Source organism: Protomyctophum bolini, assembly GCF_963924005.1.
Source record: "Protomyctophum bolini genome assembly, chromosome: 17".
Taxonomy (NCBI): domain Eukaryota; kingdom Metazoa; phylum Chordata; class Actinopteri; order Myctophiformes; family Myctophidae; genus Protomyctophum; species Protomyctophum bolini.
Window position 1 is genome coordinate 12,682,827 of NC_137878.1, and position 20,427 is coordinate 12,703,253.

Below are 20,427 nucleotides of genomic sequence, written 5' to 3' on the forward strand. Positions count from 1 at the left end.
TTTAAGGTCACAAAACCATGGCACACTCATTAAACGACATCTAATGCACATGCTAATATTGGCGACAATATTTTGGCATGATGTAGTGTGTGTCTTATACAAAATAATACCTGATGTCATTTCAAAGTATCTGTACTGTATGAAGTGAGGCAATGGAATAGTACATAATGATGATATAATAATGATAATTAATATTTTCTTCAAGTTAAGGTGAAACAGGCATACTCCCTTTGAAAAATAGCATCTTCCTAAAATCCCAAGTGTGCATCATTTGGTATGTAACCAACGTTAATATATCAATTTTGTAAATATCCAACAAAGGAAGGTGTCTTTTTTTTTCTTCTGTTTTTAAATGGGCCTGTTCGTTGAAAAAATAGACATCCATGCTTCATGCTTATGCGTCTCTCGTAAAAACGTCTTCAGTGTCCGCGCTTCGCTGCTCTGCTGTAGCGCTCCTCCACACATTCCCATGAATACTTTATACATTACATATCAATCCAAGAGGGAAAAAAAAGAAAAGAAAAAAAAAAACATAAGTGCTGAGATAAAGATTTGGTAAGGAGCAGCATCCGTATAGATAGTTTGACCTAATTGTATAAAACATTATGGGAAAGCTTAAACGGCTCAACAACTCAGACGGATTTCCTCCTCCTCTTCATGAGCCGGTGGTAGTCCGTGAAGCCGTGGAGGCCCGGCGACACGGAGCTGACGGGCGACGGGAAGAAGCTGTTCTTCAAGGTGCTGGGCGAGATCTCCTCGATCCGGTAGGAGACGGCCGCGTGAAAGTACTGCGCGGGGTTCAGCTGCGAGCTGAACGAGTTCTGGTGGGAGAAGGCACAGCCCAGGCCTCCTATGCCCCCTCCCCCTCCTCCTCCCCCTCCCCCTCCCCCTCCCCCGCCTCCCCCGGAGCTGCTGAACTCGTGCGAGTGGTAGCGCATGCAGGAGCACACCGACTGCAGGTCGGTGACGTCCGTCCGGTACTGATGCTGCTGCTGATGCTGCTGATGGTGTGGCTGCTCTCGCCGGCCACGCCGGCGCCCCCCACCACGGTGCTGCTGCGGCGCCTCCTCCTGGATGTGGACGATCATGCTGTTCCTGTTGCCGGCCACCAGCGAGGCCCGCTCCTCGGCGTCGCGCCGCTCGTCCTCGCTGTTCATGGTCAGGAAGCGCAGTACCACCAGGTTGAGGAAGGCGCCGATGACCGTCAGGCCCACCAGGATGTACATGAAGCTGAAGGCCACGTAGAGCGGCTTCCGCTGCAGCGCGCGGTTCTTCTGCAGCGCCACAAAGTCCCCGAAGCCGATGGTGGTGAGCGTGATGAAGCAGTAGTAGTAGGACTGGAAGAAGCTCCAGTCCTCGTAGTGGGAGAAGGCGACGGCGCCCACGCACAGCGTGCCGATGCAGGAGAAGAAGCCCACCGTCACCATGTTCTCCATGGAGACGTCGGTGATGCTCATGCCGCAGCACTTCTTGATGCGCTTCAGCAGGTGCTTGACGAAAGTGTTCATGCGCTCGCCCAGGCTCTGGAACATGACCAGCGTCAGCGGGATGCCCAGCACGGCGTAGAACATGCAGAAGGCCTTGCCCGCGTCCGTCCCCGGAGCCGCGTGCCCGTAGCCTTGAGGGGGAGAGAGAGGGAGAGGGAGTTAGATGGAGGGAGAGAGAGAGACATTGTTTTAATCCTCATCCTACAGTATAGTCTTGTTTCTGTTACTATTTGTACTTGTTTCTGTTGTTAATATTTGTTCTCACAGAGTAAATGGTATCTACATTTAATAACCCGCCCACCCTCCTATTGTTATCCCCCCCCCCCACACACACACACACACACAATTTTTTTCTCAAAAGTGTTTCTGTGTGAGTCAGCAGCCCATAGCCTAAAGATAAAGTCTAATTAAGCTAAAAGCTTCACTGGCTCCTCAATGAATCCGTTCTCATCCAATACCTCCTCTCTTTACTTCCCAAAGCCCTCGACCATAGAGAAAAAAAGTTCAGACTAATTGGAACCCCCCCTTCCCCCGCAATCTTTGAGTCCCAAATAAGATTAACGAGCACGACACATTTCTTGCAAGCATGCCTCTATTCAATATCCCATTCTGGCAAGAGGCAAATTCAGTATAGGTCCCTTCAAAAGATTTTTCTTGCATGGTCATGTTTGTAAACACAAAAGCTAACTCAGGACATTTTTAAGGGAGATTTGATACTTAAGGTTGCGATGCAAATAAACGATGATGAAAAGGCGATACGGTTCTTCAAACGTATTTCTGCTCAAGCCTCATTCATACAGGTTGATGATTTTATTTGTGCGGAAGTCTTTGAAATAAATCTGAGTGCTGTACTTTTACTTTTACTTAAGTACAATTGGAGTACTTTCTTCAAGCACTGCCAGTTGTGCATGTTTATCACACTAACATATTGTGCAAATATCTATCAACTATGCACTTTCGCACTCTTGAAACCCAGGCGAGTTTTTCAGTGGATTGCGCCGCCCGATATGGATTCTACATTACCTCGGGAGGATTCTCCACCCCCTCAACCACGTGTTGGACAGTTCTTTTTATAAACTGTAGTTTCCGTCAATGTGATTTGTGGCTAGCAATAATATAAAAAAAAAAAATAGTTTTATGTGCATTCACAATGCAGTCCTTTTAAACCCGCAGTGATATGAATTTTGGGAGAGTTGCAAAAGAGACCTGATGGATCAAGCTATGGTCAAAAACAGCTGACTCTGGCTGATGTACACAGATTCACAGAATAATAGACAGTGCATCTGTGCATGCCATACTTTAAAAAAAAATAAGTCTTCCTTCCACCCACAGTATACTTCCACCGGAGGAATGATGACCATCCTGAAACACACACACACACACACACACACACACACACACACACACACACACACACATCACTTTTTGCTCTCATTGATATTTTTATTATTTTTGTCAGTAATGACTTTGTGATCATGTGATTCTGAATGCCTCTGTATTTCTCTATGCAGGTGCTGTATTATGAGTTGTTGGCCATCCGGGAGGCTTGTATCATGCTGGAGAAGGAGTATCAGCCAGGGATTACCTACATAGTAGTACAGAAACGCCACCACACACGCCTCTTCTGTGCGGATCGCAATGAGCGGGTGAGTAGTACAGTGACTTAGTTTTCAATTAATTTGTATTTAGAGAATACTAAAAGCCAAGGCAAACGTCACCAATTGTCAACCTAAATCCCAATGGTTTGACGTGAGGAGATCAATATTATAGTGACGCAAAAAATACCTTATGTCTTGTGTATTTCTCTACAAAATGATGACGGCAAACTGCATCAACACAGAGCTTTAAAAGGTTGTTGAATAAAATTATTATTATTCGAGCCGAAAGTGGAGCCTGCAGTGCTACCGTTGCCCAGGTGGAGCCTGCAGAACCATTGCGGCTCAAGAATCCACCACTCCTGAATGAAGTGTCTGGTGCTGGGAGTTTGGTGCAACGCACAGGTCCTCACAGGAGGCAGTCCCTCCACATGCCAGAATTGTACCTCTCACTCCCAGCATAGTAGTTCCGGAGTGGTACCACCAATGGATTGTGTGGCCCTGGTCTTTCCCTAGTGGGTCTGATCGAGGATAGCTACTGGGATGTAAGTTGGGACTTGATCACCCCGGCTGGGTCACTCGAGTGAGGGGTATGATGTTTGTATAGTAGCCGTCTGTCGGTGTTGGCTCTCTTGTGCGATAAAAGTGCAATATCTAGTGGCTGAATGTTGTCTATTGCCCCTTTAAATGACTGCTTTCATCAGGTTGGACGAAGTGGAAACATTCCTGCTGGCACCACTGTGGACACAGACATCACCCATCCCTATGAGTTTGACTTTGACCTCTGCAGTCACGCTGGAATACAGGTATGTTTCTATGCATGCATGTCTCCGTGATCACTGGCTGGAGCTGGGAATAGCCATGATAATCTAATTTATAAGACCATAAGATAATGTGTCTAGAAAGATGGATACATGGGCAAGATACGATTCAGAGACCATTGAGACACATACTGTATGGGTATTTCGAGGCGTGGCCAAATCCACCATTACTCCACTGGGTCAAATACCTTTTACGCAGAGCCTCGGTTTCGATGGGCGCTGATGGGACGCTTGTGTTACAGTGCCGGCTACTACCTACCTCAAACCCTAACCTAATCATAACTGCAAGCACGGAGCAGCGCATCCCTCACCAACCTTAATCCGGAAAGTAGGCTTCTACAGTATACTTTGTCGTATGACTGTGTCAGTGCCGGAAATATGCGATTTTATAAGCTCATAATGTGTCACAGATGGAGGCGATTTAAATGACTACAGACCGATCTCCAAGCTATCCTATTTAGATGGAATCCCTGGTAAACAACCAGGTTAAAGCATTTCTCTCACAACACTCTGTCCTAAGTCCGCATCAATCCAGCTTTAGACAGAAAATGTAAATGACTTAGCATCAGCCCTAGATAATAAAAATGCACTGTGCTATTTGTAGACATATCAAAAGCTTTTGATACTGTGTCCATCATTCCCTTTTTGTTGCAGAGATTACACAGTATTGTTTTGACACAAATGTCTGCAGTTGGTTCCAAAGCTACCTGTCTGAAAGACGTCAATGTGTGAAAACGGGAAATACCCAGTCTGAGTTTTTAACCATTTCAAAAGGTGTCCGTCCCACAAGGGTCAATTCTGGGCCTGATCCTTTTTAGTATCTATATAAATATCACCTAATTTTATTGTACAGCAGACTCTATACAAGTCGCAATGGAAAACATACAACTTTTTTTAATGTCCTCCAGGATGCTCTTGGTCTCATGTTGTTCTCCAGAGCCATAAATGATACATCACGGAGTGGAATATATTTTGAATTCCTCATTGTTAACTGTGGCGGTAATGTGTGTTGGACAAAGCAAAACAACAGGTGTGAAATGCATGCGATGTATAAATCAAAACGTTGTGCATGATTCATAATCTATAATGAGCGCATAATGTGTCAGATGTAATTTATTGATTCAAGAAATGATTATCTCCGAACGGCTGTCTTTCCAGCCTCCTCCCTGCAAAATAACAAGTTAATCAATGCTTACTTCTCGATTATTCTCAGTAATTAATTGGGAAGTAATGGATTCAGCCATGGAGAACTGCAGATCTGTTGGCTAGATTTGAGCAGACATTACTAATGGGACACTACCACCGAAAAAAGGAAGGAAGGAAGGAAGGAAAAAATGTCAATCAATATAAAGTTTTTTACACTCTGCGGCAACTAGCCTGAAAGAGACCTATGCTGGGGCGCCTGCTGGCCTAGTGGTCCAGGCGCATGCCACATATAGGCTATGGCCTGACAGCGTGTTGCGTGTGCGAGTTCCGTTCATGACGACCTTTGCTGCATGTCTCTCCCTCCCCTTCTCTCTCTCTCTCTCTCTCTCTCTCTCTCTCCCTCTTTCCTGTCTATCTTCATATAGGCAGAAAAGCCAAAAACAAATCTTAAAAGAAAAGAAAAGAAAGAGACCTATGCCTATGCTTTTATGGGCATAGAGGGTCGGGACAAACTAGCGCTGGAAACCGACGCCGACTTCCTATTGGTTCACCAACCTACAGTATTTATTTTTAACCAATAACACTGATTTATGCAAAAAGAAATACATAAAAAACCTCAAAAATGAAGTTAGGTGGTTTCCACCCGACATATGTTTTGTGCGCAAGAGTTTATTTGATATAATATGAAAAATGTGATGATAATAATAAGATTTATTTATATAGCACCTTTCATACAGGGTTGCAGTTCAAAGTGCTTCACAGGCAGGACATACATCAAGTGCTTTACAGCCAGCAACCTTGGTGTTGTCCTGGACAGTCAGCTCTCGTTCAAAACACACATCACAGCTGTCACTCGTTCCTGTAGGTTTACACTCTATAACATACGACGAATTAGACCATTCCTCACTCAGGAGTCAGCCCAGCTCCTAATCCAGACAACAGTCTTGTCAAAACTTGACTATTGTAACTCCCTCCTTACTGGCCTACCGGCATGCATGTGCACTTTAGCCCCTCCAACTGATCCAAAATGCTGCAGCTCGCTTGGTCTTCAACCAGCCAAAATTCTCACACGTCTCCCCCCTTCTCCGCTCCCTCCATTGGCTCCCAGTCGCTGCCCGCACAGAATACAAAACTCTGATGCTGGCGCAGGGAAGCTGGAGGTACCTTCACTAAAAACGCTGGGACAAAGCTCCACACGTCCCAAACTCTTCTCCCTTCTGGCTCCAAAACTATGAAATGCACTTCCCATCACAGTCAGAACTGCAGCCTCACTCCCAATCTTCTGCCGTAGTCTGAAAACCCACCTCTTCAGACTCCACCATGGCCCGTTGCACTTGCCCTAGCCTAGCCCCTTAGATAGCACTTTATGTGACTTGGATAGTATTTTAGACAGACTTATAGCTCGTTACGTAGACAGCACTATAATTGCATTTTATGTAGTCATAGCACTTTATAGTACACATGTATATTGTATAATATATATTATATAGTATGTATAGTTGACATAGATACTCCACTGTTACGTTCTTAGTTTATACATGATTCATGATAACTACTTTTTATATATGTGATGTATGCCATGCTTTTGTTTTTGCTTAATGTAAGTCGCTCTGGATCAAGAGCGTCTGCTAAATGCCACAATTGTAAATTGTTAGATCATAGGTTATATCAAACACAAGACAAGACAAGACAGTGACTGTGCATAAAGTCAGACATCGAGATAAAAATAGGCATGAGAAGGTCAATCATTTAAGATTAAAAAAAAGAAGAAGAATAAAATACATGATGGACGTGATGTACTGAGACAGATTGAGGTGAAAGCCAAAAAACAAGTGCGACAACTACAGCCCCAGCCTCCACTAAATTGCTCACACACTGTGTTTCACATGCAGGAGTATGAGACGACTGCCTGGTTATGTCCTAATGGGTCTTCCCGCTGTCCTTTCCCTTTCCTCTCTTAACCCATCCTGGGCGGGAACCCAGCTGTTGCTGTTTTAAGCATTGTGTTATGCTTTATCTATTGAAAAATAGCAGATCTACAAGCTCATACGAGCTCACTAACTAAAATTAGGCGCAAAAAAAAAAAAGAATATATTTCAGAGCGAACGTTTTTAACTGAAATCTTTGCTTCTGTGCATGGGGTGCCTGGAACAACGCATTTCCAAATGGGTGTTGGCAGCCCAATTACATATAATTTTGCAGGTCCTTGACATGAAACATTGAGAACCACTCGTATAGAAACATGGGTATTTCAGAAATCTGTCGACGTCGGGCCTAAGCGGGCTAAGCATCTCTTTGATATTGTTGATTGGGATCCTTGCTCCCCTCGTCTGCCGTTGCAGGTCTGTGGTAATCTGTTTGTCCTGTTATAATGACTCTATTATCGCACGCGTTGCCAAGGGAACAGACACATTCGTTGTACCCGGGACGCGGGGGGGCCTCCCATCGATGCACAGGTGCCTTTGTGCTCGTGTGTGCACAGGTGGATTGCTTTTTGTGTATACGGGCGCAGCGTGCTGGCGCATCGGATGCACAAATAGATCATGCACTCCACCATAAAAGCCCTGCGAGAGCCGCCGCTGCGGTTGCATACATGCATTACGTAATTATACAATCCTTTTTTAAAGGTGCCAGCCTGCCAGGTGTTCTGCCAGATATTCAGACGCTGATATGAATTGCCCTCCATTGTCTTTCTTTTTCATATTCATTCCATTTACATGTGGTATTTTTGTGCCACATCTTTTTGATCTAGTGCAGTGGTTCTCAACATGTGGGTTTGGACCCCCATGGGGGTTAATCACCAGAGGCATTTAATAGTTTCTGCCCCTTGGAAATGCAGGTTCCACACAGAGATTACAAACTAATAGCATGCCAGGCTACTAAACTTCCACGTGCTTGAACAGTAGTTCACATAGGCTACTGTACGATTAATTTGGGGGGTTCATGTGAATTAATGAACCAATGATATACTGTAGAGTGAGTGAGAGTGAGTGAGGGTGAGAAAGCGGGGACCCCCACTGCATATTGGAATAGAATTGTTGCAGGATGGATGTATATTTCATAGTTGTCTACATAGACTTGTTTGGCAGCACTATATCACCCTTTTCAGTGTTGCTACAGGGTTGCCACCAAAATGTTTGTGTGATAGCAACATGTTTTTAGTTGAATGTCTGAAAATACACATTAAAGCCTCACTATGTAATGTAATTTGTCCATTTAACACGAATCCAATATTATTGAGTGCTGTGAAACTAATATATGAAGCCACCAAAGCTGAAGCAGCACTAGGAGGCAACCCATAGTCACTTAAAACACTAGTCTCTCCACCATGCTGTATCCGCTGTTCCTTTTCCACCTCTCCCTGTAATCTGTTCTTAACTGCAGTACTGTCGTTGGCACCTGAATTTACCCAGCAAGATCAGAAAGGTCTCATCTAGTCTAAAATCTCCCAACCCATACTCACTTAAACGAAAAACAAACAAACAGTGGAAGCCTTCCTATAGCTAGTGTATAATGAGGCTACACTCACACTGTCACAACAGAATGTATAGCTGATGCATGAGACTTGTTGACTGTTGCAAGCTCGCAATTAATTTCCAATGGGAGTCACGTGGTTTGAATAGACAAACGTGTTGTATGAGGGGGGGGGGGGGGGCAGTCGAAACACATACAACATACATACTGTATGTAAGCATCAGCTTGTAAGCAAAAATGTTGTATCAAAGCATGTGACTTCCATTGGAAATGCATTGGGGTGGCCATGACACTTACAACTTGCTTACATCTACCATGCATCATTGTTTTATGCTAGATATATAAGTGACCTGGCGTCCTGATTGGCTGCCTCGTCTCTACGCAACCAGACACTTTTTTTTTTTTTTTTCACTTAAATTTTTATTGAAGTTAGAACGGACACAAACAAAAACTAAAACTAACAAGACAATACAGAAAAGAAAAAAGACAAAAAGTTAAAGAAAAAAAGGCTGCATTTTTCATATTACAATAAAACATTCAATGAAATTCTGTTGCAATATCACTAGGCTGAGAGAAGAGATTCCACTTTTCCCATTTTTTATAGAATTTATCCTCTTGTAGTCTCAGTATGAATGTTAGTTTTTCCATAGAATACAGTTCCTCAATAATGTCCATCCATTGATCTTTCGTTGGTGGGTCCTGTTGGTACCAGCGTCGTGTGATTGCTTTTTTACTTGATGCTAAGAGGATCTTGATTAAATATTTATCATGTGCTAGAAAGTCTACAGGGATATTTCCCAACAGTAGCAACCAGACACTTTTAATGCCATCGTCTAAACTGAATTCTTTAGGCTAACTCATTTGAGCATAACGGTGCAGTGCAGCTAAACAGTGTGTAGACCTGCATGAGAGCACACCCGCTGATTTAATGGGAAACAGTAACACATTTGAGTGGTCTTTACACGAGAATGGTGTTCATAGAAAACGGCAAAATAAAGTATCGTTTGCCGGTGTCCCTTTAGACGAGAACGGTGTTTTCAGGAGGTGAAAACACAACATAGTGAAACCACCTCCCAGAGTTGAAATCTTTGAGAACACAGTTTTATCCCTTCTCCATGTAAACAGGCAAAACGGTAAATCCGCAAAACTTATGACATGGCTCACGTTGGCTCACAGGAGCACATACTGTATGTTTATTACATTGATGCAGAGCCATATGTGATATATGGAGTTCCTGAACAAGCCTCCCTCCTCGCCTACAAAGTGCTGCTCATCAGCAATGGTGAATGTAAACCATGATGTAAATAAAATGCCTTGCGATAGGCGGCAGCAGCATTTATGTAGCCTAATGTTGGTTTATTTGGCAGCCCGTTACCGCCACCTAGCCACATTATAGCGTTTTCATAAAGTGTGCCTTGTGTAAAGGGTCAAAAATGAGAACGCAATGGGACTGACGATTTATCTGGAGATGGTCGCCGTCTAAAAGAGGCCTCAGTCGAGTCACTGTACCCGTGTACCCCCACACAGACTACCGCGGACCCCCACACAGACTACCACGGACCCCCGCGCAGACCTCTGCGGGGATCTCCGCTGTACCCGTGGACCCCCACACAGACCACTGTGGACACAGAGAGATGTTCTTTAATATCTGCCAAGCCAATGTCAACACTACAACCGACAGCTGTGCGTGAGGTGCGATATATAATGGTTTGGAGAATGGCCTACCTGAGAGTGTTCTGATTCTGTTTCCAAGAACCTGTTAAATCCCCCCCGCCACAACCCCTATTCCCCCACTGCTGAGTAGCTCGGCCCGTCCGGGGGGGTCCCGCAATACAGAGATATTCATGTTTAAATAATGAATTGTTATTATTCAACAGTGGTGGAAAGTAGCTATGTATAATAGTATTGTACTTAAATACATTTAGGCCATTTGAAAATAGACAATCTACAAGCTCGATGAGACATATTGTAGATTGTCTATTTTCAAATGTATTTGCTTTATTGTACCAATAATATGAACATATTGTATAGGCCTATGCCACATGACACATATGCCACATGACACATATGCCACAGCTGTGGCAGCCACATGCCACAGCTGTCACATATATTTCCTATACATACAGTAATACTGTATATGCACATACTGTAGTGTATATGAACATGGATATCAAGAAATCTGCAAATACAAATCATTTAACCGTTGTGCTAGTTGAATTTAATTCTTCCAATGTGTAGTATTGTGTACAGCACATTTCTAGTAACGATATAATGCCTTGCCCTGAAAAAGAAAAAAAAGGTCTAGTGTACACACCACTGTCTGTGTATAAAACAATAGACTCTACTAATCTCCAGTAGCATTAGCCTCATAATACTGTGCTTCTGTTCTGACAATTTAGAATAGATCATGGCTCTCTCGCACACACGCGTGCAGTGCACTGTGATAAAGACATTTCCTCTTGAGCCACACATGTGTAATTGTATTTCATTTTCTGTTTATCATAACCTCATTTCATACTCAATATTCCCACATGTCAGTCAATGGTCATTATCAAACACTGTTTGCTAACTATGCCGGCTAAAGTTAGCAATCAGTTGATCTTGACTTAATTGTCCAAATGATGAAATGAAAAGAATGAATATAACTGTAGAACAGAGACAATTGGTTGGTCAAACATACTTTTATTCCTTTCAAAGTCAAACAGTTTTAAGTTATCATTACTATGTTGTCAAATACCCCCTACTCACACCATCCTCATTTCCTGGTCAAAAGTACACAAAAGAGTCACCACTGAATCCACTGCTCCTTTTATAGGTGGAGGATTCAAATTGGGTTGCACCATGTTGCAGGGGTGCATGTGTCTGGCAATACATACTATTTTATATGATTGCAATGAGACAGGTTGTTTAAGAACTGGTTTGTTGATTACATTGGTATTGACAAATATACTGTAAATATTGGGAAATGTTTTCTGTGTTGCATGTTCACTAGTTTTGTAAGTGAATGCTTTAGGGAAACCTGTCTCTAGACAGATGGTATGGGCCAATAGTCAGAGGCCTGGGTTTGAGTTGATGTAGTCAGTCCATGGTGAGACATGGGGAGAAAGGGGCACAATGCTGGAAGCTCTGCCCTAGGACAGTGTTTGGACTGTTAATGTCCAGACTGGATGCTTGAATTTAAAGCATAGCATGCAAGTTTGTTATTTTCATTTTTGGAAGTTATATTTTATTAAGAAATATTTCCCTGAGGCATTTTTTTTGGAACATTATTTTTGGAAACTATTGAAGAAATACATCTTTGGCAATAATAGAGATCTTTTGGTATGTCATTTTTCTGTGCACCTAGCCCTCATCAAACGGACTCATTTACATATGGTGGCAGTGGTGGGATGAGTGGCAGTCAAGGGTGACAGAAACCGACATGGCTACCAGATCCAAAGTACGTCAAGATGGCGGCAACCAGACCTCGTTTACAGACTAGGTTGAAGAGGAACCACCCATTCTAGAGGAGGAGGGAGGAGCCACCGGTGGTCAACCACCAGAGACGGTGGTCAGTCTGAGCAGAACCTTCCAAGCCTACCTCATGAATCAACAACTCGGAGATCTTTTGGTATGTCATTTTTCTGTGCACCTAGCCCTCATCAAACGGACTCATTTACATGCACACACACACACACACACACACACACACACACACACACACACACACACACACACACACACACACACACACCCGGACACCCCTCTCTGTAGTTAGCCTAGCTAACTACAGAGAGGGGTGTCCGGGTGTGCCACGCTCTGTCTCTCCCTCTCTCGTGTCCATAGTGTTTCTGTGTGCTTTTCCAGGTTATTTTTCTGTGTCCGCTGTGTCACACTTAGGAGTTTAAAATGTGCGGTGTTGTGTTGTGTGGCTGTGCGTTTCTCCTTGCTCCGGTCTCCTCAGTGTTTTCACCTAAGCTCAACCAATCGAGAGCAGCAGCGCTGCTGGCCCCGCCCATAGGTTCCCAGAACTCAGTGTTAGTACTACCTCAAAAGCAGGGCCGGAAAAAGAAAAACCTGGTATGAAACCGTGCCGTACCGTGCTGTGCGCTGTGGAAACAAACCCAGAACTAAAAAAATAGGTTCAGGTTCTGGAAAGTTCTGGTTCCACCTTGCTAGTGGAAAAGGGGCCTAAGGCTACACTCACAGTTACAGTCACCTCGACAGATCTTGTTGTTTACACACACACACACACACACACACACACACACGCACGTGCACGCACGCGCGCTCGCACACACACATAAATACAGATACAGCACAATTCTGGAGATATAAGGCAGCAGCTGGTAATGAATGATAATTGATCAATTCTCGTTTTGTTTTTTTTAAGGCACAAGGTCAGTCGGGTTAATACTGGCTTAATGTCCTCTCTGTGGTTTTTACGTACAGTTAATGAGATGAAAATGCACTTTCACATACTGTACATACAGTAATAGACACGGTGAACTCAACTCCTTTCAGAAGGCTGATTTATTTGATCACGCTGTGTGAAATGTGGCGGCGCTCTGTGCAAACGCCTCTTATTAAAAAGGCTTCTTTGCTGTCCTTTGGAATGGAACTCAGAACGGTGACTGAATACACACTAGTCTTTAGAAACCCTTGACTTTGTCTGTAGCAACTTCGGGTTTAAAATATTTACCAAATGACTGCATTGCACAAAGCTATTCATATTCCAGGTCTGACTGCAGCTGACAAAACTGCGTACTGCAGAGCTGACACGGATAGGAAATGGTTGTCCCATGGATATTATCGTGTGTGTGTGTGTGTGTGTGTGTGTGTGTGTGTGTGTGTGTGCCAGTGTGCGTCAAACGTAACATGTCCATAAGTTCCCTGAGCTCACCAATAGTCTATTAGCAGTAGATAAATCAGGTGAAAGCAGGTGTGTAAAGTAACTATGTACAGTACATGTAGGCCTACTCAAGTACTTTAGTTTTATTTTTTACTTTTTACTTTCTCTATTTACAAATGTCAATACTTTTACTTATAGCCTACCACATCTCAGAGGAAAATATTGTACTTTTACTCCACTGCAGTTATATGAAAACTTAAAGTTTTCAAAGTAATTGGGCCTAGTAACTAAAGTTTTGAACTTTAATTACTAATTAGGCTTGTTTTGAATTGCAGCCACCTGTAAGTGCTCTCTTCGAACGGTTTTGATAGAGAAAAAGGATTTACTCTTCTGTATGAGTGTTGGTATTGCATTCCACATTTTTGTGGCATAGCAAACTCAGATCTGTAGGCCATTATACTACTGGGGAGGGAACTAGGAACAGCTTGATCCTTTTCCATTACAAGCAATTTTACCAGAGGTGCACTAAAATAAAAATTTCCTCAAAAAATGAATTGGGCCAATATACACATACTATTCTGATGGTGGATATTGTGAACTGACAGAATAAAGGAACAAGTTAATCTTGCTGGAGCTCCCTAACACAGAGGTTGAGTAAGAGTATTATAGTGTATTTTCATACAGTGCATTGCTATTTCCCTTACGGCGGGGCTCCACCGGGCGCTTTGCGTCTCCGTCTCGTGCGTAAAAAAAACGAACCGGGGCAATTTGAATGCAGTCACGCAACGCGGGTAGTTGAGCCACCCTTCATTGATTAAAAAGGGAACATTCCCTGACGGTGACGGAGACGCGACGCTGACGCACCCGGTGGAGCACCGGTGTTATGGATTTGAAGATTACTTGTAGGCCTACTTGATTTCCGGACAGACAGAAGATGTTCAGGTTTTTGGTGGATAGATTAATTTGGGCTACTTTCATTTAATTGGAATCATTCAAGGAACTTCATTAGTTTTATGAACTAAAGAAGGGACAAAAGACCTGCATTTGCTATAGTTGTAAATTAGAAGTCACTGATTATTTGAATTGATCTGTGAATTTGTTTTTTTCGAAAGTTTAGTATGGGGAGACGTTTGTCTCAAAATTATTTGTGAATCCAATACCATAATACAAATGTGTTTCCATGATTTACATGTGTTTCCAAAATTAGCAAATGTAATTTGTATTTTTATATGGAACTGAACTGAGAGTTGGAATAAATAGAGCTGGAATAAATAAGCAGAATGTGAACCGATAACATCCCCATGCCTTCTTATGGCACATGGGCAACAGGACCATCCGAAGCCAACCTGCTAGGACAGAACCCCCCAAACCAATCTGTTGTTAATGGATTTGAGGCACATTAGTAATGCATCAAATGTTTAGATCTTCATTCCATTGAGGCAGTCATGTACTCAATGTTTCAAACACACAGGCCTGAGACCATAATATGTATAGCATAATGCAATGCCATAGTGGCCTATGGGGTGGTCCATGAGACAAGATACTTGTCACAGTATACACAGTACGTATATGGATTAAAGTCACATTTCAAAAATCATTACATTTCTCAGGCCAATGTGTGCAGTTTTCTACAATACTTTGTAAATCATGGAAACACATTTGTGAATCATGGAAACACTTCATGAATCATGGAAACACATTTGTAAATCATGGAAATACATTTGCAAATCTTAGAAACATATTTGTAAATCATGGAAACACATTTGTAAAACGTGGAATATTTGTGCATTATGGTATTAGATTCACAAATAATTTTGAGGATTTAATGAATAAACATGATACAAACTACAAATACAAATACGGTAAAAGCTACTTTCTTGCTTTCCATGATTTATCTACGTATATAGCTCCCAGAAGACAATGGTTTCCTTTTCCCTTGTCATTATTTCAGAATCTCCATCATCAATAATTCACCAGAATATTCTGCATTGATGCTCCTCTTCAACAAGAATTCATCAGAGCTCAGTCCCAGAGACAAAATGAAAGATTCAATGTTCTGTTCTCTCTCCTCTCATGGAGAGGAAAAAAACAAATCACCTCAAATCACAGGCCACCCGTCTTAATTAATAGCAGTGGCTTAAGGCCATTACCGTTACGAAGCGGATAGATGCGCCACATCTTTCCTTGGGCTTCTTTAGGACCTACTAAAATCGAATTAAAAAAATCCAATAAACAGGACGATTATATTTCTTCGGCCTATAACTTTGGGCTTGTCGTGAGCTTGTCGATCTGCTATTATGAAATGGCCAAAGTATACTGCTGAACATACAGTACAGTGTCCTGAGCGGTGGCGCAGTGGTAAAGTCCCTGCCCACCACCACAGAGGTTAGCGGTAGGTAGTATGTGGAAATGTCCATACTGGCTCCATTGCATGGTCCTTGAACATACTGGTGATTATCGGTTGATAACATTCGAAGCGGGTGCAGAGGTTATGCGTTCGAATTAGGGATGTCCCGACTCCCGATACACCTTTGTTTTGGCGATGAATTGGACCTACTTTTTAGGTACTCAAGCGCATCAGTCCCAACCATAGGGACTCCGAATCCCCCGTACCTAAACAGCAGATCCAAAACGACAGGTGGCCGGTGGAGGAGGGTGAGACAGGTGGTAGTTGGGTTGGAGGAGGGTGAGCAGCAAAAGTTTAAGCAGACAGCAGCAGCAAGTAGGATGAGCAGTGCAAGCTTCCAGTTTAAATAGCCGGTATGAAGAGGGAATGAGTGTGTGATTGGATGAGAATGAGAACGTGATGCTGAGGCGGCCCGATGAATGGCCGGCACTAACTGCACTGAGTTTCCTGACTGAACTTTCCTTGCACATGGATGTCTGTGACAGGCGCAAACGCTGTGTTTGTGTTGTGCCTGCTCTGACTGACTGCCGTGTGTGTGTGTGTGTGTGTGTGTGTGTGTGTGTGTGTGTGTGTGTGTGTGTGTGTGTGTGTGTGTGTGTGTGTGTGTGTGTGTGTGTGTGTGTGTGTGTGTGTGTGTGTGTGTGTGTGTGTGTGTGTGTGTGTGTGGTCTACAGACTATCGGTAGTAGATAAATCAGCAGTGGTGTAAAGTTTACACTTTAAAGTAATACAGTATATGTACTCAAGTATTGTACTTTAATAAGTACAGTTTTAAGTCTTTTTTCAACTTCAGTATTTTCAACTTTCAATACTTTTATTTATTTCTACCCTATCGCAGAGAAAGGATTTACTCTGCTACAATTATATGAAAACATTACTTCGTAGACAGTGTCGTTTTGAATTATTATTACAAAAGATAAGCTACCGGTATACTAAATTTTACTTCAGGCCCATATTTTGGCCACTTGAAATTGAAATTAGAAGATCTCACAAGCTCACAACGTGAAAAGATTTTTCATACACTTTGAACTTGTGGAATGGTACATTCTGCACAATGAGACTTTTGGCACTTTTAAGTATATTTTGATGCAGAGGCTTTTGTACATTTCTTGTAACTACAGAGTATATCAACATTGCAATATTGACACTTTTAGAAAACATGCGAGTACTTCTTCCATCGCTGGGTAAACGCTAATTGGTTGTCTCTAACAGCTGTTGGCTGTTGCCAAGTTACACGAGATGCAATCTGAGTGCTGTTATGGGGAGATAGTCTGAGCACTTTTACAATGTCCTCTGTTATCACAGTACAAGCTCACAACCAACTATGTGCTATAATTCACTTTTTCATGCACATTAATGCAGTGCTGTATGTAATTGGCTGCGGGCCGCCATCTGCAAATATTTTGTCAGGGACCCCATACACTGTAGCCTACCTGTCATTAAACATGAACTGAGTGGTGCAACTCCCCCCCCCCCCCCCCCACACACACACCTCTCTCTCTCTCTCTCTCTCTCTCTCTCTCTCTCTCTCTCTCATTAGCAGGCAACAGTGCAGCACTATCCCTCTCTCTGTTTCTGGCACAACAGCGCCCCTACTGGTACTCATAGTCATATGCTGGTGCTCATTAACATCACACGGACACATAGGTGAACACATAGGTGAACACGGACATTGCTGTTCCTTGGAGTGGTTGCACCACTCAAAAATAACTTTTCAAAACATTTCAAGATTTATTTTGAGCTTACAATATGTCACAACACATCACGATGCATTGGTTGCAAACTATTTGATCTATTTTCAAGTAGCTGATATAGTATCAATAGGCTTATAGGCTTTTCCAAAGTTAGTTTTCCACCTAGTTTGTTTGATTTCCATGTTATTCTGTGAATTCTGTAACTGTTCATTTCATTATGGCGTAAAAACAATTACAACTTTGACAATTGCTTGCGATGGGTAATCCAAAGTATCCACTTTCTTTTTTTGTCAATTTGATTTGAAAATATAGTCCCTGGGGTAGGGGAAGATTCATTTGCCAATTAAATTCAAACATCCACGACGCCTTGATGGAGCACTGACGTTTGGCCAACATGGACTCAAAATGCTTCTATTCTGCAAAAATATTAATAATAATAAAGAAATATAAATATATTGCACTTGCACTTTTCAGCATTGTAATGTGGTGGCTGCCTTCGACCTTCCCCATTGTACTGTACATAGGCTACATCTATATATCAAATCTATAATAGCCGTAATAGAGAGTAGGGCTATTCTAAAATGGCCACATTGTGAGTTTGTAGAGAAGCTATTTTCGGAAAATGTTACCCCCGGAATAGGGATGCTAGGTTTAAAGTGGTGGATGTAAAAAAAACGAGACCCCTGTGCTATTGGTCCTTGAATTGCCACAAGCCAAGCCTCGTCGTTTCAATGAAGACAATAGACAAAAGACGGAGCAGAGTTCTTCTGTGTCTGGAGACCAGAGCTATATATAGGCTATACTGCACATGTCTGGGAAGTGGGAACACTATAGCTATACACACAGACAGGACCATTGTCCATGCAGGTCTCTTTCAAAAACATACGCAAATTACGCCTGCTTCGCGCCAGCTCTATGGCCGGGGCGTTTTTTTCGTTGTCAAGGGTGCCGTCATCATCCAGCTGTTTGCACAGGGTGTGAGTGTGACTGTGACATGTGATGCCTTGAAAAAAAGCTCTTGTTGTGGTACATAACGTTAGCACACTGGATAATGATCTGACAGCTAGCTCATCTCTGTGTGCCAGTGATTTACCACATTTCTTTCCCAGACATTAGGCCCAGGCCACACTACTCTGGATCTCTTGGACGGATATTTCCGTCCTCCGTTTTAGAAAGAACAAGGAAAACAACCGCACACTGTCTTCAAATGCAGTGACCACCATTTATTTACAGGGAAATAGCAACGTTTCAAGCTATCTTCATGAAAGAATCCCTGCCTGCCCATACGACAGAGATATGAGTCCACACACGGTGCACACAAACACAGAAACGCATTAAACACAGGATAAAATCACTGCAGTAGCAGGTTTAAATTCTAGGCTATATTATATTTGATGTTATACTGTAGGTGCCAATCATATTTTACCGCATTTTAAAAGTGGAACATGTTTCTTTCATTTTCTGTCAGCATGACACACGTATGTGCGTAAATCTCAGAATCCCGAATTTTCTCTCCATATAATTTAAAAATGATAGACACTTCACCATTGCTCTGGGACGACTTGACAAGTCCTGCACAGAAAATAATAGCAGAGTCAGACAGACCTATAGACGTGTCCACAACCACTTGTGAGCTTGTAGAGTGGCTATATTTTCGAGGTGTATAATAAATGTCACGTTATAATGTAGGCTAATAAAAGTTCACACGCAGGAGAGAGCCATATGTGCAGCAGGGCACAGCGACCCACTGTATACTTTCTTGTTTTTTCTCTCTCTCTCTCTCTCTCTCTCTCTCTCTCTCTCTCTCTCTCTCTCTCTCTCGGGGTCTCTCTCGGGGTCTCTCGCGGTCCGCAAGACTATAGTAGGCTGATATATTTATTATTGGATGCAGCAGAGCCTTTACTCGCTGCAGTTGATGCAACATATGATAAGTTTTAAAGTTATATAAACATGAACAATTTGATAGATAACCGTAGTTTCCATGCAGGCACAAGCTGCATTTCTCACCTATGTCCATTTCACCTCAGGGTTTCCTCCGGGTGCCGTCTCTATTCATATATACTCTAAGGTCCAAACGTATTTCAAAGGGGACCTATTTTAAAATATGAAAATACCATAGAGACGCCTGCATTTCCTGTCATACAGTACCTTAGTTTGGATCATACCAAAGTCACTTACGTATGCAGCGCATTACAATAACTGTAATTAACTTCGGTGCAACATCAATAGTATTTTGTTGGTAGAAATGTATGCCCTGTGCTGTGAACAAAACCAAAACAATGCTATTATATTTACGCGTATATAAACAATTCCATGGCACTCTTCAGAAAGTTACAAGCTTGAATCAAATCGGTTAGTTCATCATAGATGTATGTTTTTTTTTGTCCGGTGAAGCTTGACTACTGAACGCTCATGAAATGTAGACGACATCGTCAGCAGCTAGTCACCTGACCAAATATGATATCACTGTGTGATCGTTTCTTGTTTTCAAGTGACCTTCTACCCTGTTAAGTTTAGCTTGTTTTACTTTTAATGATCTGAAGTGTGCCTTGGAATGTTTTTGATTATACTGCAAGCGCTGCAGTGGATGTCATGTTGCCTTGTCTGATGTGAGTCAGTGTATGAGAACAACTTAATGAGTAGCATTTGGTTAGAACACTTTGCTGGCACGGCGGCATAAAGTAACTAAGTACGTGTACTCAAGTACTGTAGCGTCTCTAACAGCTGGTGGCCGTTGCCACGTTACTGTACACGAGTGCTGTTGTGAGATGGGAGCACTTATTACAATGTTCTCTGTGAATCACAGCACAAGCTCCATCACCACCAACTGTGCTGTAACTATAAGTAACTTTTTCATGTCAAGGATCCCCCAAATGAATGCAGTATTGTATACAATACAAATTGCAGATCTACAAGCTCACAATATGTCCCATCACAATGCATTGTGGGCTTAGAGATCATCGATTTTCAAGT

The 20,427-nt window shown here is 42.6% G+C and overlaps 1 protein-coding gene across 1 annotated transcript in view; it reads right to left on the reverse strand.

The window, feature by feature from the left end:
• Nucleotides 1-632: 632 nt before the first annotated feature.
• Nucleotides 633-20,427, reverse strand: part of kcnk9 (potassium channel, subfamily K, member 9) — a gene marked incomplete at its 3' end in the record, with an annotated part of 48,560 nt that continues 28,765 nt past the window's right edge. The window contains exon 2 of the mRNA XM_080787768.1: nt 633-1,618. Within this exon, the coding sequence (XP_080643894.1) occupies nt 633-1,618 (986 nt within the window). The remainder of the gene's footprint in view (nt 1,619-20,427) is intronic.